We start from the raw sequence: 27,619 nt of genomic DNA, 5'->3' as shown, positions 1-27,619 counted from the left end.
GACGTGTATAGGGTTGCAGCCCCAAAATTAGTTAGAATATAAATTTCAATCCTACAATAGGACAAATTTGAGATGGCAGCCATATCTGCGATTAGATTTTTATTTCTAAATATGGTGATAAGGTTAAATTATAATTTATGTATATTTTAATTTAAAATATTTAAATGTTTCTTTCATTATTCCCAATATGGGGAAAATGACAAATCTTGAGTTTAGTGAGAGACTATCTAAACAATTCCAATGTTCATTTAGTTGTGTTAGGCGGATGACAACTTTACCATTTTGCAAAGAGGAGCATATGGCCAAAGTTCGTTTATCTTGATATTCAATGGCAACTGACAATCCATCTCTACTTCGTTTTATGGAGTATATGGACTTTATGTAGCTTGATGAAACTAGTATATGGACAAGGTATAAAACTTGAAATAATTTATTAAATCATTCTAATATTTTTCAATATTTAATTTAGGTATATATATTCTGTCAATTCTGATTAAATTATAATTTTGAAAAATTTTAACATAATTACGTTATATTTTAACAATATACATAAATATTAAATAATTACATTTGTTTTTCTTATGTGAAATATTATTATATTTATTTAGTCGGATAATATAAAATACAAAGGCCTGCAGGCCTGGCACGAAGCATGGCTACACGGGCCGAGCCATATTTTAATTTTTTTGAATATACCTAGGTCTGGCCAAAAATTTTTTTTAAAAAGATACTCAAGCCGAAATAGGTGGTATATTTTGAATATTTTAAATCGCCATATTTAGTTATAAAAATTAAAAATAATATATTTTTTAAAAAATCAGTGCCAGGCTATAACTTTTTTTGAAAAAAGGGCTGTGTAAATGACACCTCTGCAGGTCTCTGATAAAATTACTTTATTTTTATTTTTCTAAATTAGATAATAAAATGTAATTAGAATATAAAATTTAAAAATATTCTGAAAAGGTTAAACAAAATAAACGTTAAGATTTATTAAAATAATATACGGCTCTCTTTCTTGACCTCCTCCCACCCAACATACAATTTACTATATTATTATATGGTTTTTATATAGATTTTAATTTACAAATAGTTTACATGATATTTTTAAATTACGTATATATGTTTTACTTTTAACTTTCAAAGTATTATTTTAAAATTGTGATATAGTTTTATATAAATCTATGATATTCCTAATAAACTAAGATAATATCAAAGGCTAATAAATTAGAATATAATTTTAAACAAAAAAGAAAAATATTAGGCATTAGATATTTATAAGAGTAATAAGTAAAAATTATTTATAAAAATATTCAGGTGGAAAATGAGTGATTAACATATCCTTAATAATCATTAGAAACCTATAAAAATAATAAAATATTAGGAACTCAGATATTTATAGGAGTAATAAGTGTTATATGTACTATATTAACTTTAAAAAAAAAATTTTTTTTATATATAAAGCTCTTGAAAAAATTACATTTGTTACAGTTATTTTTACATTATATTTAAAATTTAATTAATTTTATATAATAATAAAACTGTTGTTAGCCTGTTAATTAAAATTCTTATTCCCTACTACTAATATCCATTCTACAAAGCAATAATTACAATAAAAAATATATTTAATAAGTTCCTAATAAGATAACTGGACTAATATATCCTTATTAATCATTCCTTCAAAAATAATAAAATATTAGGAACTTAGATATTTATACAAGTAATAAAAGAGTAAAAATAAAAATAATTGTAAGATAAGCGATTAACATATCCAAATTAATCATTAGAAACCTTAAAAAATAAAATATTAGATAATCTGATATTTATAAGAACTATAAGCATTCAGTAACATCATTGCAAATATAGGAAGCAAGTTAAACAAAGTTTTGATTAAATTATATATTATAATATATTTGAGCACAATTATAATCTACATTAAAATGTGATATAAAAAAATATTACAAAAATTGAAAAAACAACAATAAAGAGTGGGGGATATAAAGTGAGAAAAAAAGAAGTAGAAAGAGTCTAGGATAGCTCTTTAATAGACTACCATTACAACTGATGTAGTTCGCTTAAATTTGTATTTTTTTGTAATTATATTTTATTAGTATTTAGGGCTGTGCCGATATTAAATATAGCGTTTTCAAAAATATATCAAATCGGACCAATATTTTTAGATATTTTTATTGCTTTTATTTTAAACAATTTTTTAATAATAAATTAAATAATGAAAGGAACTTGTAATGTTTAAAAATAGTTTAATACTTAATGCTATTTTTTGTTATACTATCTGTAACAAAGAATGGATTTTAAAATATCTAACAAGTCATATTCAACTAGTGTTCAAAACGGCTCTATTTAGTCAATTTTAAAAATGGTTAACTCAAGATTTTGACCAAGAGTAAATTACAAGCTTATTGATTTTTCCCATAAACGGCAGAAAGGTTTGTACTTCTATTGATGATATTTCGAGGCTTAGACAATAATATATTGGTTAAAATTTTGATTTAATCCTTTTTAAATATAGGATAACTGGAGATGTTTAGCAACACCACATTCATCGATACACATTGCAAATATTTTAAATGAGATTATTAACTTTTGGAGAAAAAATAAAATACACTTAATCGTTAATGATGGTTATGGGTTTTTTTTAAAATAGAAAATATTCATATTTTTATGACATTGATACAAAAATAGATGGTAAATAAAAATTAATACAAATATCAGATCGGTGTTTGTGGATCGGCAGAGCCCTATTAGTATTATATTATTTCAATATTTATTTTATTTGTTGAAGCTTCTGAAATATTTGGAAATATTTATGGCAGACCATTTTAATTTTAACGAGTATGGGAACCAAAATTTTAAGCCCAAGCCTGGCCCATTAAATTTTATTTTCGAAAACCCAGGTCCAGTCATCAAGGCCTGCTAGAAATATGAGGCTGTGGACTGGCCCGACTCACGAAGGTCTCTGTGGATAGGGTTAGATGTAGGAAGGGGTGAGTAAAAAGTAACACTTCAATGGAATTTTGCCTTCTATGGAAATAAGTGAGACGAAGAGAATACAATATACGTAAAAAATTAGAATTGTATTTGAATATCAAATTGGTTTTGATGATTGAGCATATTAGATGACCGAAAAAAAATTAGTTCTAATAAATAAAAATGCGTATTTTAATAAATATTATTTGTACCAAATGATAATTATTTTTAAAAAAAAATTATAACATATATTTTGATTTTCAAATTTATACTTTTTTAAAAGTTTGCAAATTGGAAATGGATGAAATAATCTTGCCGAAAGGTGCGAACTTACAATTTTGATTCATTCTGGGAGGATCTTAATTTGATTTATATATATTATATTTTAAAGCATAATTTATTTAAAATTAATTAAGCACCTTTAGGTAAATTGTTTATCGTTGGATTTCTGATTAATTGTGTGATTCTTTTGGATATATTTCTCTGATTATATAATAAAAAAATTTAAAGAACGTTATATTGTTGACTGAGTATTATATGTTTCTATATCCATTTTTCAAAATTTTACCAGAAGCATTTTTAAAAATAAAATGATTCTTGCATTTTAGATAGGAAATGCAAATAAAGGATTATTGGAAATCATATCTCAATCGTTAATTTTGAGATTTACTAGGGAAAAAAAAATATTTTGCAAAATGTAGATATAGGACACTACTACACAGCTGAATTATAAAAATATCTTATAGATAATAAACGTTCGAGAAGTATATTTTTTTCTATTTAATAAAGGGACAGTTATTATATAATAAGGAATATAATTTTATTTTATTGTCTAACCGTTTTCTTATTAGAAGGTGGTTTGGCTTGTTCGATACTATTTAAAGGCATGAATTTGAAATTAGGATCCATCTTAGGAATATCTAAATATATAATAAATTAAATAATTTTAGGGATTAATGTCAAATGCAATTATTTTTCTACGAATTTTATTTGAGAAATAACATATAAACCTGTACCCTTAAATAAGTAGTTGGCATTTTGTGAGTTAGCCCCTAAGCCTTTCTTCGGTGTATTTCTCTGTTATAAAAATATTAAGAAAAATTAACAATTTTAATCCTATGATTAAAAATAAGGAGAACGATAACAAATCATTAATATTTGGATAACAAATCATAATAAATCATTAACAATTTGATAGAATGACTTAAATATCTCGGAGACACAATTTAATTTTTTTTAAAAATTATCTCTAAAAAAAAATAAGCCTAGTAGGAAAATGTTTTGCGATTTATCTTATTTTTATCCTTTAAAGTGAATTTTTTTTTATAATAAGCATTGTTAAATTACAGCTAGCCTAATGTATTGAATTAAAAGCACTTTCTCATCATATTTATGTTAATCAATATCATTAAAATATAGTAAAATGGGAAATATAATAAATAAAATTAATAAATCATTTTAAGATATAAAGAGAAGAGAATTGTTTCAATGTGGGACTCTATTAGTGTTGTTTAAGAACCCGATTCGAGTATATTTTAAAAAACGGCCCGATTAAGATTATAATCAAAATAACATTATATAAGGTTAAAATTTTGCTCATAGCTGGCAGAAATGATTGGACATTAATTTGCCAAATCTCAATGCATATATAATATTATTTTAGCTAAAATTGTAATCGGACCGTTTTGAAAAATCGACTCAAATCAAACTTTTTAACAGCACTAGGCCCTATACTATTAAGTTCGATAGAAATAATGAAATGGAATTAACAAATAGAAATATTTGGAAATTTTATTATATTATTTACATTTAACATTTTGTCCTTTCCCCATATCGTCATATATCTGTTCACTTTGGCATCTTTTCGATTCTGATATTCTTGTATATTCTCCATTTTATCAAATACTTTCTGGTGTATTTCGGTAATTTTGTCTGTATCTAATTTTAATAAATTTTGTTGTATTTTTATTGTCATTTTATCGAATATATAATGATTTTTAACTAAAATAAAATCGTTAATATTTTAGATCAATATAAATATTAAAGACTTACATTTGAATTTAAAAAAAAGCTTAATTAAGCTTCTAAGATTTGTTATTTCTCTTACACGAACTGACCTAATATAAAAATATTCGTACTGGTTTAAAAGAGTTACATATTTTTGTTTTATATTCTGTTTCTTTTTTAGAAAAAAAATTTCCTCAAGGTTTATTGTATTAATTCTTTTCATTGAACAATAAACTTCTTTAATTTATTTTGTGAGTTTTATTCTTCTTCTGTATTAATTGATCTCCAGACAAAAATCTCTGTATAAAATTCCCAGAGATAAGGAAAAAAGAGATAAAATTATCCAAAATAATCTGTATAACAATTTACCTTCATATTTGAAAAATTATGATTTTTTTGTGTAACAACAACTTAATATAAAAAATGATAGTACAAATTTTCGGATTTTATCAGGAATAAATATATTCAGGGGAGGGGGATTATTGCTGTTATTTTACTAATTTGGGGATCTTCGTTCGATTACCATACTGATTATATGTTTGAAATTGAAAGGATTCTTAAAATCAGATTAAAATTATATTTATGGCACTATAAAAGAAAGGTTTTTTCAAGGGTGAATTTTAAACATTGTGTTATCATTGACCTTCGCTTATCTTTTTTTTATAAAAAATCAAATAAATTTATTAATTCATTAAACTTTTTTCAAATTCCGGCAAATCTGTACATTTATAAGAATGATATAAATTTCCTAAAACGATCTCTTCAAGTCTTCGTAAAATTCAATCCAAAACTCGAATTTAATCTTTCTAGTTTTTTCCCCACTAAAAATGTCACTTCGTTATAAATTCAGTATTTTCAAGAATAGAAGGGGGGGGGGTACAAATTTGAAATAGTAAATAAGATTTTCTTACACATTTTTGTAGACGCTTTATCCCCATTTTTAAGTGTTTGCTGATTACTTTTTGACTTTAGACTCTTTGAATGTTGATTCAGAGCTATTTTGTTTGAAATCTTTTCCTCTATAATAAAAAAAACAATTAAATATAATTTTGAAATTGATGAACGTTGTAGGTATATATGTAGAAATTAAGAGTTAAGGATCAGCCCATCCTGAATCTTAACATTTTTAAATCCGAATTATTTTCTGATAAGGAAAACCCGGATTGGGTTGGATAACTTGTGCAAAATATTGTTCGTGTCGTGTTTTTTAAAATGTAAATTTAAATATTTTACACAAGTTGCCCAACCAAGCCCTATATTTTTAGCCCACCCTGGGGACTAAGATTTATGCCATGCAGATCTTTGATCAATGTAGTCTGGTATTGCCCTAGGGTGTGGAATTCAAAATTTTTTTTATCATTTATAACTCGTTCCTTTAAAAAAATTTTAAAGCCTTGATTTTGGCTGTTAATTATATTTCAGCTTTTGTATAGTAAGAGTAAACTTTCCCACGAATTTCAGATAATTTTAGCGTAAAATTTCGAGAAATCCATGGGGTAGCTACTATTACCTATGAATAATTTATTAAAGATTCCTTTATATTACGAATTACTCAATATCTTACGACATTTTTTATATAAGTATATCTTATTCATTTGTGCATTTCGAAAGAAAAGCTAACTTTTAAGTTCGGCCATATTTTCTAGCGCTTTTTTGAATACCCTACCAGATGAACAAACCTTTGTTGGCGTATCAGCTGATTTTATCAGTCGACTAGTATTTTCATCAACAGATATCGAAACATTACTTTCATAATCTATTTTTTCCGCCATAGTTGCCGGCTTTTTGCGCGGTTTTATATAGGATGGAAAATCATTCGTTGTTTCTTTTGCAGACATTTCTCCAACCGTTTTATGAAAAACCTGTGAATTATTATCACAATTCGAGGGAAGAATATTTTCTTTATTATTCAAATTATTTATCCTCGACCTAGTCATACGCATCGATGTTGTCATGCTTAAGTCTTCACAAATAAGATGGCTATCCACATTTTTAACCTTTTGTTTACCGTATTTGGTTGACTTCTGCGAAGGTGTTGACGTTGATTGAAAATATATTGAGTGCCCAAATATATTTTTTATTTCCCCCCTAGTAGATCGATTCGTTCTGTTCGTGGGTGCAAATATAGAGGATTCTCCTGGTGAAATTTCGAAAGTTGAATTCAATGTGTCATCAATATCTAACTTAGTAGACAACCGCGATAAAGATATATCACTTCCATCGTTCGTTAAACCCCCTTCAGTGTCATCAGTCTTTCGCCATTTTTTCCTTCCGGGTTGTCTCGTATCAACCATATTATGTTTACCTTGTCCATAAATAATTTTTGACTTTGCTTTAAAATTATTTTTTGCTGGTTTCTTGAATGTATTTTTAAATAAAAAATAATAATCTATATTTACAACTTTGCATTGGATATATTTTGCCAATTTAAAAAAAATAGATCTAAGTTCATTTGACCAAAATTTAAATTTTTTGTTAGAGTATAAATTTAGTAAAATTAATTGTAGTTAGTAATATTTTTTTTCAATTTTTTTATTGAACTTTAAATAAATAAACAATATGGATAACCTAGGCAAATCAGGTGTGCCTGCCTCACTTTATTCTTTTTGCTACAAAATGTATATTTTCCACAATATCAAACTTATTAGAAAGATCAGTGATGGAAAACTGTACAAAATATGGAATTCATGTGCAGGGACTAGATTTTCAGAAAGGGTAAGAGAGTTAATAGATAATCAACTGAAAGTTCCATGCATAAAATGGTAGCCTATACAATAGCAAGACTTCATTGTCCAGAACTTTAGATAAACTTAAAATCAAGTTTGTAATATTGTCCTTAATTAAATTCTGTCCGGTATAAATAAGATTTGAGAAAGTTGCTAGAACATACATATATATTGGTAATGGTTCTGTGAAAGTTATTTCTTCTATTATAAGCTATTAAAAAATGTGTTATTGAGATTAATGTTAAAGAAATTGAGTTTATTAGTTATTATAAACAAAATTTTAACTTACTAATAAAGCAGATGATAAATTATAAATAGTAAGCAGACAATAAAATTTATAATATGAACTATAAATTTACAATCTTTTTATAATATTTAGCAATGCTCAATTTTTGTTTTTTATATATTTGGTGTTGCCATTAAGTTGATGTTATGCTTAATATTATCGCCATTAAGTTGATGTTATGCTTAATATTTTTTATCTTTTTCAATTTACAATAACAAAATTAAGTATATTATCAAGAAAAGAATATATAAATAAAAATTATGTACATTATCAAGAAAAAATAATTGGGGAAAAGTAACAATCAGGATGGACATGCATGTGTCACATCGGTAAAGTATATTTGTGAATTTTAATATTTTATACCAAATTCATTAATATTTTTTTTTGCATAACAAGATTTGAAACAGAGACCTATGATTAATAGGCAGACATCAATAGTAGTGGACTAGGTGAGTTATTTTAAAATTATAATAGGATGTGATATTGTAGACACTTTTATATTAAAATAAAATAAACATATTTATGTATATTTAAGCATGAAATTAACTTTATTACAAAAATATATATCATATGCTGTTTTTATTTCTTATTATTAAATATAAGATTTTTATTCTATTAAAATATATTATTCATTATTCAATTTTTACCTAGATCTAAAAAAAAATTATGAACAAATTAAGACCTATTCAATAATAATTGACAGTTTGATGGCTATTAAGTCTACCTTAAAAAAAGATGATCTTATACAATTTAAAGCACACCAAAATGGGCATGACTAAAACATGCACCCCAAAAAACTATGTACCCCCTATCAAAGAAGCTTAATTTAAATTATAGTATTACAGAATAGTATTTAGCTTCATAAAATGAGTTAGAAAATGTTTTTTTATTTAAAAAAAATAGTAAAATTTTTAAAAAATTATTTTTTTACATGACTAAACTACGTGCCCCCTATCAAAGAAGCTTAATATATAAAAAATGAATGCAGAATCATATATAACTTATTAAAAGAAATCAAAAAATGTTAATATTAAGTTTATAAATTATTCATAACTTATTGAGATTTTAAAAAACACTTGATTTTTCTTTTTTGACTAATTTTTTTTTTAAATTTTACTATGTTGCCATTTTTTTTAAATCAAAAAACATTTTCTAACTCATCTTATGAAGCTAAATACGATTCTGAATTAATATAATTTAAATTAAGCTTCCTTGATAGAGGGCGTGTAGTTTACGGGGGCACATATTTTAGTGCCCTGCCAAAATAGGGTGTCCTAGTTCAAAAGCAGTTTAGCCTGGACTAAATATCAACAAATATCGAAAATAATATGAAGCACTCAATTTCAAATATATTTTAAATCAAGTCTGCATCATTAATTATTGTCAGAAAAGCTCAACTGTTCAAAATCATCATAAGAAATAAATTTAAATGAGTTAATCACAAAATATAAATAGGTTTTGTTAATTAAGTGCCAATAAGTTACTTTCGTCCGTTTAGAATTTGATTTTAATTTAAGTTCATATGTTTGAGTTAATTTTAATTTCAGATCTTCTTTCTAATAAATATATGTAAAAAACCATATAAAATTGAATATAGACCTTAATCCTAGAAGTTATACCAATTTCTTTAGCAATTTTTCTTAACTCATGATATTTAAGATTTTCTAGAGCCTGGGTTGACATTATTTTCTTAGAATCTTTGTTCGATATTTCAAAATTTTGCGGGTTACAAATAAATACACCACATTCCTGTTAAAATAAGAAGATTGATCTGTCAGATGATATGTGATATATTTAAGATGAGACCTGCTCTAAATTAAATAGTATTTTTCTATATTTATTAAAAAAAATTCAAATACTAGTTTTAGTAAAAAAAATTAGGAGTGCTAAAATTTTAGAAATATTTTATTTTAATTTTGATTATTTTCCAATTTAGCATCTATTATTATGCTAAAATTTGACCTCTTTTTTTAGTTAAAATTATCCAAAATTACCTTTTTTTAATATCAAAATTGCGTGTGGTATAAAAAAATTAAAAATTTTTGGGTTTCTTCAAATTTTCAGGAGGCTCGAGCGCCTGCATGCCTTTCCCTAGTCATGCTACAGGTAGTTTGATAATATCGATACCTTATGAAAGAAAATTTGCGATAAAAACGTTTTGCTAGCTAATAGTGGATATAACTTAACGATTTCCATAAAAATGGCGTTTGGGGATACTGTGGTTCAAATACGTCTATAGGCTGAGAACAATGATGAGAATTGCACAAATTACTTTAGGGTAAAATGCTTTTGTTAAAATATAATTCTCAAGAATAGCTAATGCTAATAAAAAATAATTAATTTATTAACAAGTTAATGGCAGTGATGTATATATATACTACCAATAAATTCATTAAATGCGTTTAAGAATCGGATGATAATGCAGGCCAAGCGTGCACTGTTTTTTTACAATTTCATAAATTACCACCTCTCAGGAACGTCATATGTTTATTTTTTATATAAATAATAAAAAAAATTGATGTTTTTGTATACTGTTTGTGACCTTGTCAGTGAGGAGGACTTTGATTACGAATCCGATGGATCTGAGTTCGAATCGAGCAAGGGTCATATTTTTTCTAAAGTTAACTTGGTGGTTCCATACTTGAGGGACAATATATATATATATAGTAGATCGGACTTGATCACGTGATAATATATTATAAAATAATAGAGTTTTATTAAATTTGATAAAATTTGGACATAGTTTAAGAAAGGATTTGGCGCTCTTATCACTAGCATTAAAAATATCTATATATAGGATTAATGTTCATTCATTTAATTATAAAGATAATTAGTCGTAGTGCAAACCAAAAAATGGCGCTAGAATTGCCAATCTAGTAATCTAATATATATAATTGATTAAGGGTTATAAGGCTTACGATAAAGTTGATTTGAAATAAAAGAGCAGTAATAATATTCAAGGAAAATTACATTTATGAATAAAATATAATATAAAAAATTCATAGAAGTGGATCAAGTGAAAAAGATATACATATTAAACCTATCTTAAAAATTTCAGAAAATATAGTAAATATTGGTGCAACGGATAATTTATTGTTAAAGTAGAATATGGGTGATACAGCTATTAAACTTTGTCCATCCTTATGTTAAATGATATAATTAAAGATAAAATTTTGAAATAGTAAAATAAAATTTTTTTTAATTACAACCTAGCCATAACATTCCCTATATGAACTAAGAGAAATATTTATGATAAAATACCATATAAAATAACTAATTTTAACTTATTTCAAATTTATAGGATAGTATTCCATATGTGTTGCAGAAATTTACACATCAGATTTAAACTAATGTTTTAAAGATACATAGCTTAAGATATATTTAAAATACAAGGGAAAAAAGAACTGCAATGGCTTCAACGGAAGAAATGCAAATAGGCTAAAAGAAAATAAGTTAAGAAATATTAAGTAATAAGATAGTTTTCCTAATGTTAGTAATGCAAAAATTAAGTTAATTTAACCAAAATCAAAGTAATATTATATTGATAAATTAAATATTTTTAAAAGTTAGGGAAAAAATTATATGCAGATTCTAAGTTTTCGCTTATCCAAAGTGTGATGAATTAAAATTTAATAGATTTACAAGTGAGTTCAAGTGAAATTAGTGCTGAAATGTGTTTTGTTCCATATAGAGATATCAGATATATTAATAAGATTTAAATAGTAATGAATATTATAATGAATACGAATAGAATAGGTGATTGTATTAAAATAAATTACGGAGGAATTCCCAATATGTTATAATTTATTTTAAAAATAAGAAAGCAACAAGTTATTTACATGAAAGAAAAACAAGTGATCACAAAATGAAAATATATATTAATTTATATATATATTTTGTTGCCTTGAAATATACAAATAAATTTCACTGAACTTTAAATATAAATTATTTAAGTATTTAAATATATAATAGCGCACATGCAACAAATAGTCATATCCATTGAATACGATTCATCCTAAATGATCAAAATTTAATATATATTATTTAACTTCACTATGCCCATTTGCGCAGGTAAACCGAAACCTTTCTAATTAATATCTATCGAAAGAATTAAAGTTATCTATTCTTATAAATTTTATTTATGTTATATGTGAAACAGGCTCCTTATTAATCAATGACTTGTAAATATTTAATTCTTATATAGTAATAATATATTAGTATGCGCAATAAAAATGCTAATGGGGCCCAATTATTAAAAAAACGAAAACCAGGTCTGTCTAATAAATAGTTTACATAGTCCTGAGTTGTCATCAATTTAATTATACCAAATGGGAGGTTGGCAGGGTTAGACAAATTTTTAAAAAGTCCCAATATAAATATAAATAAGTATTCTTGCTAGAGTATGAAATCGCTCCATTTATGATTTTTGTATTGATTAGCAGATATTAAATTTTTAATTAATTGTCAATTTCGGATGATATTCGAAAAAGATCCAAAATTGTGAAATTTATAATAGCTTAATATAGAAACTTCTTTTCTTCTACTACTATATCTTAATTATCTCCAAAAAAACTTTAATATTTGTTTCGGTAATATTTAAAAATAAAATAGTACTTAAAATGAAAGATGTTAATATTTTTGCTAACTCTGGTAACAAATTTACTATTTAAATTAATAAATATGGATTTTTATTTTATAATTCAATTTATAATTAAAAAAAAATATTTGCATTTACATTCGTTTGAAAATTGTGAGATTAGTAATATACAAAATATTTTTATTTTTTAATATATAAAATAAAAATACTAAATTCTTTCTAAATATCAAACAGATACTAAATACAAATTCAAAAATGCATTCTTATTTAGTATTTTATATACAAGTATTCGCGTTACTGCCCAACCATGGAGGTTGACCTAAAATCAAAATTTGCGTTAGAATTAGTAAAAATTAAATTGTTTATGTATATAGAAATACATATTGAGATGAATTCTAAATAATAATATAAAGTGATTTATTTAATTAATAAAATATATTTATATGTTTTTCTATTTTGTCTATTATAATAAATTGTAGCTTAAACCCCAGGGGCGTCGCTAGCCTTTACAATCTCAGGGGACTCAGCTAAAAAGCCCCCATACCCCCCAGACTTTTGTCCGGCCTTCGGCCGGGTTTTATATTAATAATTATACATTTTTAAAATATGCTAACTCTAGACAATTATTCTGAATTTCATATTTTGTCATTTATAATATTTTGCATACAAAATAAACTAGCATATAAATAATTAAAACAATAAAAGACATTTCTAAAAATAATATTTTTTAATACAAAATCTATTTATTATTATTACAGTATAAAATATTTTCGATTGCAAATATATAAAAAATTTTGTGTAATGAATTTAGAGACCTTCATGGGCCGGGCCGGCCCACTACCCACAGCCCATATAAATTTTCTAGCGTGCCTGGGCCGGGCTTGGGTTCGTTGGAAATTTTTGCAATAGGGCTTGCCTAAATTTTTAAATTTAAATTTAACTTATTTTAAGGATATTTAATAGGACAAATATTACAAATCATTCTAATTTTATTAGTTTTATTTATCAAATTTCTTATACACTTTGGGAGAGTATATATTTTTTTAAATCGGAAATTGATATAATTTTACTTAACTTAGCACAACGGCCTGGGCACGAAACAGCGAAAAAAGAAAAAGCGAAAATCAGGGAATTTTCCCAAAAATGTTCCCAAAGATGGCCAAACTTCGAGGATTACTAGAGTTACCAGTAATTTATTCTTTATAAATCTTTTAGCTATATAATATTTTTAGCTTCATCCTCATTATTGGATATGTCTTAATGGGAGGATGATACAATACTTCATAATGAGACGGATGCTGATGAGATTAATTTATATATGGATATTCAGCCAAATGAAGAGGATATCAACTATGATGACTGCATCCTAGATTGGTGGAAGAAGCATGAAAAAATCTTGCCAAAATTGGCAAGATTAGCCAAAAATATTCATGCAATTACAGCATCTAATGTTTCCAGTTAACGGAATTTCAGTACTATTGGAAGGGTTATTGAAGAAAGAAGAACAAATTTAAATAACGAAATTGTAGATAATATATTATTTTTAAATGATAATTTGAAAATATAAATTAAAATTTTGTTTATATCTTCTATTAATATTATATATATATATTATTACTAAATAAAATATTATATTTCTATTAGTATTACTTCAGCATAAGTTAAGTATACATAAAATAATTTTATGGGCTTGGGCCGGGCTTGGGAAATTTTTTAAATATTATAGCGGGCTTGGGAATTTTTTTAAATCTTAAAAACGGGCCGGGCCGGGCTGGGCTTAAAATTTTTTTTACGATGGACCTGGGCCGGGCTTGGTCCTAAAATCTAGGCCCATGAAGGTCTCTAAATGAATTACAAGTGATAAAAAAGGTTAATTAATTCATACATATGCCTCAATTGATCTATATAATTCTAGCAAGTTACATTGATAAAAGGTCATGAAACTAATATAAACTATCCGTTACCATTTTAGATTATGTTTTATAGAGTGAACTAATAAAGAAAAATTTATAGGCCTAACCAAATTAACAATTCTTGAAGAGAGAATATAAATGACCAATCCAAATCATAAAACTATATGGTGGCTAGAGCTTATTCTTAGATGACATGATGGAAGCTAGATAAATAATCGAGAAAGTTTTTGTGAGATATTAAATTTCTAAAAGATTATCTACCATTTTTAATGATATATATACGACTACACAGTTGACCATTATTACTTAAATATGCAATCATATGCTCTTAGCAGCTATAGTAATAATTTTAAATTACATAGCCACACAAATAATAGATGCTGGTGAAGTCATAGCCATGACACTCACGATGGTAACCCATATCAGAATTTATTATGTTAGTTAGATAAATTGATAAAACAAAAACATTAAAAATATTTAGAAGAAATTATGCAAGTATATTGAAGTTTTTAGTTATTTACATGGCAAGGATGCCATATTAGAAATGAAACATTTTGTAACTATAAAATAAGAAGCAGAGTGATATGATTAATAATTAAGATTTTATATATTATTGTCGCATCAACTCTAGTTGGTAGATTATATCTTAAAATAATAGTAGATTGTAATAATATCAAAAATATATTCGTATTAAAAATTTAACTCAAAACTGTTTTTCAAAGAAGAAAAAAATAGCTTTCCTAAAAACACGTCAAAAAAGAAAAGAAAAGATATCTATTTTCCATTGTGGGATAAATAATAAGAATTTAAATAATATATTTAATAAATAGATGGCGTTAAATAATTGAATGCAAATTATTACTTATATTTATTATCAAAAGCATTTATTATTAAAATATTAAATTAACTGTAATATATTATATAACTGTCAAATATGTCTGTAAAAGTGGCATTTTACCTAATATTTTATAAATATTATATATTATAAAGGATTATAAACTATTTATCTACTTACTTTTTATAAATAAATACTTATACTCATTTGGATTTGGACCTTGAAAATTATTTTAGGAAGAGACATGATAATTAAATTTAAAAATCAAAAGGTAGTTGATTAGTGATTTTAAACTCGGCTAATTACAATATTAAATTTGTTAATTTTCAATTAATAAATGATTATATTTATTTAATTAAGCTTATATATTAATTTAAATAATAAAAGTCAATTAAGATTCAACTGTTAATGCTAAATTAATATTTAGTGAGTGATATTGATATTTTTAACACAGAATTTGATTGCAAGCTTTCTCCCCCTAGCGACGCCACTGTTAACAAATTAACAAAATCAATATATTTACATTACATATATATAAAAGAATATCCTAAGCTAACAACTAACACGATTCAAGATCTTGTTTAAAAATATAGCAGATTATCTAACCCATGTCAAATATTTATATTCAATAGTCCTATTCTGCGATACAATTAGCAATTAGCTTTCAAAACAGCAGGTATTTACATTAACACTAGACCATATCAGACCTACCCTGAATATCTCAATAAAATATATTGGATACTTATAGCAACCAGCTTCTATATCATAGAATATTTATTAAAGATAAACCTCCATCAAAAACCCTTACCCTCCCCAAAAAATACTCACCTTCGGCGGCGATATTTCTAAGTTAATAATTGCAAGTTTTTAATTAGAATAGCATTCATTCATATATTTTAAAAAGAATAACTTATAATGTAGAAAAATATTTTTAAAGTATGAATTAAATTAAAAATCTTCCCTTAATTTAGGATAAATACATTATTATATTATAATGAATGGCGTGAATAAGAGTTTGCTTATAGAATATATAACTCTTTTAAATTCATAGCAGAAAATTATCCATAAATAATTTTTATTTTAGAAATAATGACTATGATAATATGCAATATATAGACTTGATCTATGATTAGTCAAATATATGTATATTATGAATGTTTTATAATAAATGTATTAAATAAATTTTTACATATTTTAGCCTTATTTCATTTAAAAATTTAATTAATAATCCCTCAAATTTATCTTACCCCCTGCCTATCTACATAAGTTACTTACCCTCTTCAAAATATTTGGAATTAAAATGCTTCCCACCCCTCTACTGTCTAGCCATTTATATTGATGTTGTTTTCAGTTTCGTGCGTCTCTGTATCCCTAAGACTGCATTTTACCTAATGTAGACTTAGTCTCAAAAAAAATATAATACTTCTAACAAAAACTTATATCTTTCTACACCTTAATCTTACCACTAATTTGGTCCACTTGCTTGGTAATATACCAAAGTAGGATATATAGTCTAGCTAAATGGTGGTCATAAGTTAATCGATACCCTTATGTACTTATACTAATAGTAGCCCACGTCAGGTATTATGTTTATTGATTACATAGGCGTAGCCAGGATTTTCTTAAGGGGGGCGCTTTTGCCCGGCCTTCGGCCCGGTTACCTTATTCTATATATAATCAGTTAATTCTAATAAAAAAAATGAAGCCTGGAACAAATATGAAATATATTTTTATTAGTTTATATAAAATATAATAAATTACTTGTATATACATTAATATAAAAGCATGGTAATAATTTATTCCAAACAAGTATAAGAAATTTATTTATAAAAAGTAGACATATAGTTGATTTGATATTCTTCTATTATATAAAATTAGTTAAAAAATACTAGATAAAATTCCACTTTCACAGACATATTTGACAGTTAGAGAATATATTATTGTTAATATTTTAACAAATTTTACTAATCAATGCTCTAATAATAAATATAGCAACAATTTGCATTCAATTATTTAACGCCATCTATTTATTTAAATAAATTTATAAAAAAATATCAAATTTTACATTCTTTCTTTCAAATTATTGTTTAAGATATATGCATACATTTTTTGCGGTCAGGAAGTGGTGGGAGGACTAAGGGAAGTATTTTTTATTAGCTTAAAATGATATTCACAAAAAGTGATAATTTCTGAAGGGCGGGGGGAATTTCCCCTTGCCTTCCCTCCCCCTAGCTACGCCTATGACTGATTATAACCCAACTCAAAGAATCTACAACTCAAGGTAATTTTTTAATTGGGTGAAATATATTTTAAAGTTAAATAGTAGGATTAAAGGTTATAAAGATATGGATTAGGGCTAATTAAAGGTTAGAGAGATATGAGTTAGGGTTTTATATTAAAAATGTTTTTAATATAATTTAATCATTTTTATTAATAACTTATCAAATCTGACAACTCATATGATTAAAACTAATTTCCCTGAGTTGGACCATAATCGTCTTTGCTGCTTTGGAAAGGCCATGGCTAATTTTTAAAAAAATAGTTGACAATTGATTATTTTAATTTATTTTCTAATATAAAGACCAAGAAGAGATAAGACAATAAACTTAACCTAATCTAAACGAAACCCTAGTTACAAACTTGGTCTTAGTCTGTATCTAGATTTGCTTTGCTTAAATAATAATATACTTATAAATTATATAAAGGTAAATAAAAATGATATAATTCAGAGTTATTAAAGTATTAAGATACACAAATTTTGATTCAATCTTATTCAGATATATATTTTCATAATAGTATTAGTAATAGTATATTGTCCTATTGCATTAAAATTATCAGTGAGATGTGCACAGATTTTATGTTGATCTGGGAGTTGACTAAGATTTTATTTTGAGTAGATATTTTATTTATCGTATGAAAATTAAAAGATTAAGCATCCCCAATGCTAAAATCTTACAAAAAATAAGGTAAGCTAAAATTAAAACTCACAATTTCAAACTTAGTTGAAATGTATTTCAAATTCTATAAAAAGAGAAGAAAAGGAGGAACTAACATAATTATAGTATAGGCTTTCATTTTTTAAATTTTACTAATTGTAGAAAAAAATCGAAAAAATAATAGGGATGGTATAAATTTTAAAGACGCATCAAACTTTGTTTTCCTAAAAATTAGTCTAGGATAATAATATAACAGATGGTAAAATATTTTTTAAAAAAGAGTAAAGTCTTGATAAATTATACAACTATCTAAGTTGGGCAAAACTCATGGTCTTAATGATGTCAAAATTAGACAGATTTGACTAAGGTTTTAATCAATGAGGCATCTAAGTTCAAACACATTTTTAGCAACTTAAAAATCTTCAAACTGATATGTTGGAAGGGTAGGGTTATACTAATATCACCTTAATATTAGGATAGTCTTTAAATATAGAACACAAAGTGAAATTATGTCCAACCATTATAATATTTTATTTTTATAAATTTTCACAAAAATCATGAGTAAAATTATATATGTATACATAAACTTATACAAAATAAAATGTGTGAAATTATTATAAATGGTTATATAATAATAATTTAATAAAATAAATTTGGTATAATATGTTTGCATGACGTGTGATAAATCTTCTTTGGATTTATGAATATTGTGAACAATTCCTTTAGAAATTTTAAATCTTTACGAGTGTGATGATTTAGAAATTTAATTACCTAAATTTTTCAGTTTTTTCCATTAATTTTGTTATTTAACGTTTAGTTTTAAAAAGATGGTAAAATTTTATAATATAAATGAATAAATGCAACAAAAGACAACGAATTCCCCAATTTTATAATCATTTATTGAGACCGAATTTTAAATATAAAATATCGGATTTGACTGTAAATGTGTTCCAGCACCTGCAGAGTACCCACACTATAAATTTCGGACCATTTTTATCATGAACTTTTTATTTTCCATAGATTTTTTTTATATAAATAAAAAATTATACAAAAGTTTAGAGGAATATTATCTGAAATCTATAGAGTGTGTATTTTTCATATGCTGGAATTCAATTCCAATCAAAAGTTCAAATTTTAAATTGAGGGATTTCTTAATCTTCCTTAATTCAATATCCCACAATCATATATATTAATATATTTTAAACTAACTAGCATGTGCAATTTTTAACTATATATTTATAGTTTTAATTTTTTTTATAATTTCTAGTAAATACTCAGTTTTTCAAATGCGTAAACGCCTGGTATGCTATCCATAGCCTAAGCTATTTCGTGTAAATAAATATTTTTCAAAATCTAATTTTTACTTGACAAGGAATTTGAAGGTTATCAATTGAGGATAGCTGTATCTCATTCACAAATAAGTTTTGAGAATTTTCTAACTTTAGATATACTCTTTATCTTAATTTTAAATTGACGCTTTGACATAAGTAGTGTTACTAAAAAGCTGAGTCTTGCTAATGGAGGATTTAGTAAATAAATATCCAACAAATTGATAATAAAATTTGATTTGAATAATGGATTTTGTTCCTCATGATAAAGATATTAGTTCTATCCCCACAAGGAAAAAGAAAATTAATTTTTGTAAAAACTCCAGTATTGAGTTAAAAGTTTTTTATTATTAGTATTCCAACTAATCACTATTTTGCGCCAATCTTTTTAAGACCCCTCTGCAAGTGATCACATCTTTGTAATGACCTCTTCTTCAAAAAGTGGTCAAGTTCATTAAACTTTATATTTAACCTTTTTTAATATTTTTTAAAATCCCATGATTCCATGCGCTTAAAATATATCTTGAAAACACTGTTTTAAACTTCATGTTAACCATAACTATTGATTTACCAGGGGTATCACTAGACTATACTATCTCAGTGGTTCAAGGTAACTTTTTAAAAAAATTATTTTCTAAATGAACTTCCTTTTTTTTAGCTAACATTTTCAAAATGACTATTTAAATACTCAGGTTATCTTAGACTATGCGTTTGAGCAAGTGAAAGTGGGCCTTAGTTTTGAAATAAATAATAAAACACTGGCGGAAAACCTCAAGGTTAACCATAGAAATTTAACGATTAGCCTATGAGTTCGAGCTGAAGTGAGAGTGTGCTTAAATTCTAGAATAATTTTATTAATAAAAACTGACTTCAATTTAACAAAAAAAATCTCCTTTTAATTTCTATAGACCAAAAAAAAGGTATCTTAACTGCCTAGTGCTGTATAAATAACTTTAAAATATAACGGTTTTAAGAATGTAACATTGATATTTTTAAGTTACTATCCGATCCGAGAAAAAATATCCTAAACTTTCCGAAAAAAAAACCAATTACTTTCCTGTTAAAATAAAATATAACTATATTCGATTAAATTTTATTTTTCCCAGATATTATCTATAAAAGGCTATAAAAATACAATATTATGGTTAAAAAATTTAGTTATAAATAAAACGTATAAAATTTGCTTAAATAAATTTTTTTATTATTATATAATAATACATTATCATTTTTTAATTTATTTTAACAATGACTGCGTGCCAAGATTTTAATTCACTATAGTTTTCGCTGTGCTAAAGACACGTTAAATAGTGCCGATGATAATATCTAAAATGGTAATAAAATTTATTACTTTTTTTAGATAACCTGTCAAATCTATCAGGGCTTGTCATTATAGACAAATAATAGAAATCATAGAACTAAGGCAATTTCAAACATATAGAATTATTATATCTAAGTTGTTCCAAATTTTTAAAATTAATGAGTATCGCAAAAAAAAGAAATGTAGATTCTTTAGCTGCCCTTTCTTACTTTATCACTAGGATACATCTTTTTAAGGTAAATTTGCATATATATACCTATTTTCAAATTCTAATAAACTTTGGTAAAATTTAATTCAAAATATAAATTTATTACTATTTCTAGATCATTGATAAATAACCGAATGAATGTACATTTTAATTAATTTTTGCCAATTTATTTGGCTTTATATCTATAACAGAATTTTGTTTCATTTTCCCATGACCAGATACAAATCCAGATTTTAAACTATTTTCTGAAAAATTCTTTCGAAGTGATTTAGTTTTAACAGTATCACCTAATTTCGCGCTCTCTTTAAAATCTAGATGAGGAATAGTCCCCTCTCTATCTTCAAGAAATTTATTAAATGATTTCTGTTTTTTGATATTTGTGTTATTTTCTTGCTCAATAATTTCACCTTGACCCCGTGCTGAAATTTCAGGGAGAGTCTCTAACACTTCCTCAAAAATAATGTCGTGAGAAATATTTTTCTGATTAGAATTAATCGAATTAGGAATATCCTCTCCCCCTTGTTCTAAGAATTCGCTCCTATCAATTTTCATCATTCCAAACTTGGTGGTCAGCCAATAGGAAACTTCTTCTTCGTTATGATCCATTTAAATATGAGAAATATTAGAGATTTTTTTGAAAATTATTTACACATTAAAACAAAACACTAGCAAAAATCAGGAATCTAGATTGTTTTATATTAGAATGATTTCGTTTTCAAATTTATATTTCGTCATTAAATTTTTCATAATTTTACGCAAAAAAATAAAATAAAGATGTCAAGATTTAAATCTATTTTAATAAATTTTGAGACAATTATTTATAAGTGAAACATACGGGGAAAAAAAATTAGGAGAGAGAATTTGACCCCAATAATTTTACGGTGTAAAAGATTTTTGGAAGGCTCAATAAGAAAATGATAGTTTTCATAAAAGTTGCATGAATAATTTGATTTCAAGTGATTCATTGAGGAGCTCTCATTTTTATGTTGATGAACCATTTGTATAAAACAAAAAATTTACGAGTGCACCGAATTAATTTTAACTGTTTCATTGGAAGAATTTCTTTCCCAATCTTTAACTTTTGGTATGAGTTGTCATTTAGCTTTAAGTCGCAGTAAGAATTTCCGTCCATTAGTTTCCCATAAAATCTAAAGTAAATTCTTAAATAATTAAATTTTATAATCTAGGCTAAATCTCAAATGGAACAAGGATCTCTTTAAAACTTTTCATTATAATTATAATGGGGGGGAGGGGGGGGGTCGCTAGTTTTTTTTTTACAAAAGGAGATACTAAAATGGGAGAATTTATTTTTTTTAAAGTGCCTATATTTTAAACTTCATTTATATATAATTTATGGGGGCTTCGCCTTTTTCTCGGTCTTCGGTCTTGTTTATTTTTATAAATTTATATCTTCTACGAAAATTAATTATAATATATATATTTGATAAAATAATATTTAGCATAAATGTTTTACCCTTTCTTAACAAAATTAAAAATTATTAAATAATTCCAATTTTTAAGGTTTTTATCTTAGATTTTCATACAAAAATAATTAGAAAAATATTTTTACCAAGTTTTCAAAAATTAACAGGGGACTAATTCAAAAATGAACATTAAATAAATTGAAAAATAAACGCAAATTTTGTATAATTCAAAAGTTGCTCAAAAATAAATGTATATTGAATCTAAATAATTTTAACGTATTTTATATAAAAAATAATTTTTATCAGAGACCTGCAGAGATAACATTTTCATGGCCCAGCCTGACGATAAACTATAATTTTTATCCAGCTCTAGTTTTATATTTTCTAGCCCGGCCAGGCCTGTATTTTTTCTAAAAAAATTTTATGCCCGGATTTTTTCAAATAAATTTTTCTGGGTATGTAAATTTTTTCTACAGGCCTCGGTTACTAAAAAAAACTGAAATATACACGTATCGTTTTTTGGCGAATATGAAATCCTTATATAACAACTTTTAAAATTTAACTCCCCATTTGTAAGGAGGAAGTTTGCATTACCACACTTTCAATGCGACTTGTCGAGGGTACTTTCCTTATTTTCTGTTCTTAGTAATTTAATATAGTCTTTTACATAAATGTGTTTTGCGTCTCTTCCTAGCAACAAACTTCCTGAAATGATACTTAACTAAAATAATTTTTTCCCTTAAAAGAGTATTATATTTTAAATGCATAATTTGATTTAATATCATCTAAAATAACTGAAATAATATTTTACTATAAATATTTTCTAAGGATCGAAAAAATGTAAATAGGGAATAAGATGAGTCAATGAATGTGATATAAATTTTTAAATATATTTATAATTCAATTTTTATATGTAGGCTCGGCCTGGGTATTTAAAAAAAAATATGGCGTCTCTGAATTTTATTAAATTTTTTCATCAATTCCATCTAGCTTTATTTAACTGTCTCCCTAAAGTAAGTTTTAGTTTTCCCTAGCCAAAAATCTTTTTAATCTGAGCAGCCCTACCTGGTACCTAAAAAAATTCTCCAGGAAACATTAATATTTATTTCAGCCTAGCAAATATTATTAGTTTAAAAATACAACAATGTCAATTAAACTATATAAAATAAAATATCACAATTTTGTATTAATAAATAATCACAGATTACATACCTTATTTTTTCATCATATATAATATATTTCGTTTTTTTCCCATTTAGTTTTGCTCAAGGCGATTCTAATAATAAGTATGAGAATATTTGTTTAAAATTAAGCCCTTAAAACTTCGTAAGAAGGCAATTTAAATAAAATAATATGTATTTCTTTAAAATTGGGAGCTTATTTTTGAAATTAAGTGCTTGCCACCCAGGGCACATAGATTGCAACCCCCCTGACTTATACCGAGACCTTATATTACTTATTTTAACAATAAGATTTCTAAAAATAGTTAATTTTCAAAACCCTATTGAAGTTAGGAAAAGTTGAATTGCATGATAATAGAAATTTTTTTTTTGTAAATATAATAAAATAATGTACATCGTTTAAGGGAATTATTTTTATTTCCTTATTTAAAAAAAAATAATTAACTGGATTCTAGTGTTCTTATAAATATAGGGGTTTATTCAAAATAAAGCTTTGTTTAATAATGACTAATACGCACCTCACCATAACTTGCACCAGGTGTTTCCATTTTAATTAAAAATTTAATTTAAGATATTAAATTACATAAATATTGTCAAGATGTTTATTAAGATATATTACTATAGCAGTTAGAATTGATATTAAGTCTGAGTAATTTTTATAAAGAAAAATTTATTAGTAAAAATTAAAAAATTACTTTTGACCTTTAAAATTTAAATTAGCATTTGAAACTTTTCATAAGCATATTTGCGTGAAACATTATAAGAACCATTGAAGCATCTTGTTAAATTACCTTAACGGCTTAAATTTCAAATATCAAAGTTTATTAGTTTTAAAACTATTTGAGAAGAAATTACCAGCCGTGGGATCATTATTCCCTATCTCCCCTATGGGAATTGTTAACAGTAAATTTTATATAAATCTGAAAAATCGAAATAATTTTTTCCTTACTTTATTCTTTTAATATATTCTAAAGAGTTTAATATATAATTTTCCAACTTTGAGTAAGCCAAAAGCATATCTCGAAGAATTAGACGATCCATTTAAAAATAATCTCCATAGAATATTGAAACATGATTTCCAAGTTTTTGCAAATTACTCCATATTAATTAAATAATCCATTACTGCTTTATTTTTTATAATTGTTTTGTATGATATGATCTAATAAATTTGTCTATACATTAACCCGAAATGATATGATAAATTCAATCCTTCTTCGCATTTTTATTTCTGTCGTCTTTAATATGGGCTCCTCAAAATTTAATTCCTTTGCCTCTAAATTATTCTCTCCAAAATAAATCAAAAGTATTATCTTGTCGTATTGCCTCTAGAATTTTAATCAATTCTATTTTATATATTTTTAAAATGTAATGGAGAATTTTGGATATCAGCCTTTAAAAATTCTAATCTCAAATATTTTAGAAATAAAAAGTTTTTATAAAGCTTTATTTTATGTAATAAATTGTGAGAGCATCATTGTGAATTTCATTTATCATTTCTAATATAAGTTTAATAATTATTTCATAATTCCTTTCTATTGATTTTAGCGTATTATTCTTATTTTAAGATGAGATAAAATGATTCATTTGATATTTTTTAATTGAGGAAGGAAAGTAGAGGTGGGCGTGGGCCTAACTTTATATTCACAGCCCGCTATCTCACGTTGGCAATAAAAAAATTCATGCCCATACGCTTACATCTAAAAAATTTTCGACCCCAACCGTCGGCTCAAGAAAGGCAATATTTTGTTTCACACGCCCGAAAATTGGTGTTTTTAAATTTTTCAAAACTTTAAAATTTTTATTTAGAAAAAGAAGAATGTCCATGTTATTTTATTTCAATTGTTTACTCCTTTCCTCTCATAAGCGATTGGCTACAGAAAATAATCACTAAAAACCGAACGCCGGGGCTGAAATCTCGCTAATTTTCTCAAAAAAGGAAATGAATTTTCTTGCTTCGAAAACTTCAAAATATTATAATTGATATTTGTTTTATGAGCTATGACTCTTTTAAGTTCATCCTCACAGCTTTCATCAATAGATTTTGATGCTTCTTCAAAATCATCTAGATCTCTAAATGTTTTATTTAGAATATACGATTTTTTATGAGTATAAGATGTATTATGAAAGTTATAAATGGTAGTTGGCATTGACATGACAGCTAATTTTATATTATTTAGCATTTTTAAGGTTGTTTTATATATATCTTCCTTCTCTTCTTTTAATAAAAATTTAAGGCTTTTGAAATTCGGATCTAGAATTAAGCCTACCTACCTTATGTAGTGGCTGCATAATAAATCTTTCTTTTAAAAGAAATCTAGTCCTGTTAAGGATTTGATTGTTATTGTATCATATTCAGAATCAAAATACCTCAGGTAAATAAACTTAAGAAATTTTATTTGAACATATAAATTTTAAAGTTTAAGCAAAAAGTTTCGCGACAAAACACCTAAAGATAAAAAGAAAGTAGAACTAGGGGCATGATACCGGATGTTGTTTATAAAATGTGGAAGATTTTTGGTTTTCAAATATTATTCTTTTTTAAAAAGAACTAAATTAAATTAGAAATGATATATTATAATTATAAAATTGCAAATTTACATTTATAAAAAAACAATTTAAAACAAATTAAAATTTCCGTGATTTACGAGAAATTTATGTTCACGCCCGATTACGCCCAGGAAATTTTTTTGGGAAGACCCGTCATGCCCAATCACCTCTAATAATTTAAAATTTATTTTCACCATGCCGTGACCCATCCCAATTTCATCGCCCGCGCCCACCTCTAAAGGAGAGACGAATGAGCATATCAATATAGAAATTATATAATAAAAGTATTATGTTTTTTCCCTCTTTGTTTCATTTTTTAAATGAATTATAATAAATTAGGTTCAGCGCGAGAAAGGAAAGGTGAAAGAGCATCCAATATAGAAATGATATTATTCGAAGTCGGCGCCTACGATATGAGGTAAGAATTCTTTGATTAATGAAATAATATGTATAATAGCAAATGGCTATCAGAAAACTGAATATTTGCTTAACTCAAGACATAAATGAAATGAATTGAGGAAGATGAAGAAACATGATCGTTCGATCCCAGGGCCACTTTTGATTAGTAGAAGTAGTTAAAACTATAGTGTTACCGAAGGAATTTCTTCGGGGTTTTTATAGGCATTTGAATGGAGAGTTAAAGCTAAAATAATACCTGTCAGAGAGTTCTAAAAAAATAAAACCAAAAATGGGGAGAACTTTCATTAATTTAGGTGTTATGAATATTTGGTGCCAGTATCTAGGGGGAAAAATTCAGATCGTCATTTTAAATAATTTAGAGAAATTAAATAAAGAGGCAGCTTAAAAATCAAATTTCAATTCATTTATCCATGCATACTAAATATGAAAGAAACTTTATCAATATAACCTATTTATTATTGCATCATACGATAAATATTATGCTAAAAGGATTGTTCTTTGGACCTTGCATATGTAAAAAGTATTATATAATATGTTATAAAATCTTGTATTTTAAGCAAAAAACTTTCAAAAAAATGAAATAAAACTATAATAATTAAAGATTATAATAATTATTACATTACCTAAGGTTTTAAAAATAGAAGATATTTAATATTTTTACATAAAAAAAGTATAATTATTAATACTATTGAAAAATTCTTACTCAATTATATTACAGTGTGGTTTTTTTTCGAATAAGATGATATTTCATGATATAAAATAATATTAGAAATTGCAATTTTATAATTTTAAAATGTTAATTTCTTGAAAAAAAAAATAAAACAGGATAATTTTGTCCATTTCCCTATTTTTCTATGTCAATTTATAAATAAATATATATATTTTTTTAAATTTTGTAAAAATAATTT

The 27,619-nt window shown here is 25.3% G+C and overlaps 1 protein-coding gene across 3 annotated transcripts in view; it reads right to left on the bottom strand.

The window, feature by feature from the left end:
* Window positions 1-27,538, bottom strand: part of LOC135928191 (uncharacterized) — a 32,695-nt gene extending 5,157 nt beyond the window's left edge. The window contains exons 1-8 of one of the 3 annotated variants that reach the window (XM_065464575.1): window positions 27,415-27,538; window positions 6,614-7,349; window positions 5,904-6,011; window positions 4,793-4,923; window positions 3,996-4,062; window positions 3,823-3,905; window positions 3,405-3,468; window positions 3,258-3,343 (exon numbers count right to left, since the gene is read on the bottom strand). In XM_065464575.1, the coding sequence (XP_065320647.1) occupies window positions 3,258-3,343; window positions 3,405-3,468; window positions 3,823-3,905; window positions 3,996-4,062; window positions 4,793-4,923; window positions 5,904-6,011; window positions 6,614-7,286 (1,212 nt within the window). In that variant the 5' untranslated portion in view covers window positions 7,287-7,349; window positions 27,415-27,538. Of the gene's footprint in view, window positions 1-3,257; window positions 3,344-3,404; window positions 3,469-3,822; window positions 3,906-3,995; window positions 4,063-4,792; window positions 4,924-5,903; window positions 6,012-6,613; window positions 7,350-10,546; window positions 10,675-27,414 lie in introns of those variants that run through there. The other 2 variants (XM_065464573.1, XM_065464574.1) reach the window with 2 other exon arrangements.
* Window positions 27,539-27,619: the final 81 nt, after the last annotated feature.

Source organism: Gordionus sp. m RMFG-2023, chromosome 4 (genome assembly GCF_954871325.1).
Source record: "Gordionus sp. m RMFG-2023 chromosome 4, tfGorSpeb1-WG-v2, whole genome shotgun sequence".
Lineage (NCBI taxonomy): Eukaryota > Metazoa > Nematomorpha > Gordioida > Chordodea > Parachordodidae > Gordionus > Gordionus sp. m RMFG-2023.
This window is presented reverse-complemented; position numbering and strand designations above follow the sequence as displayed.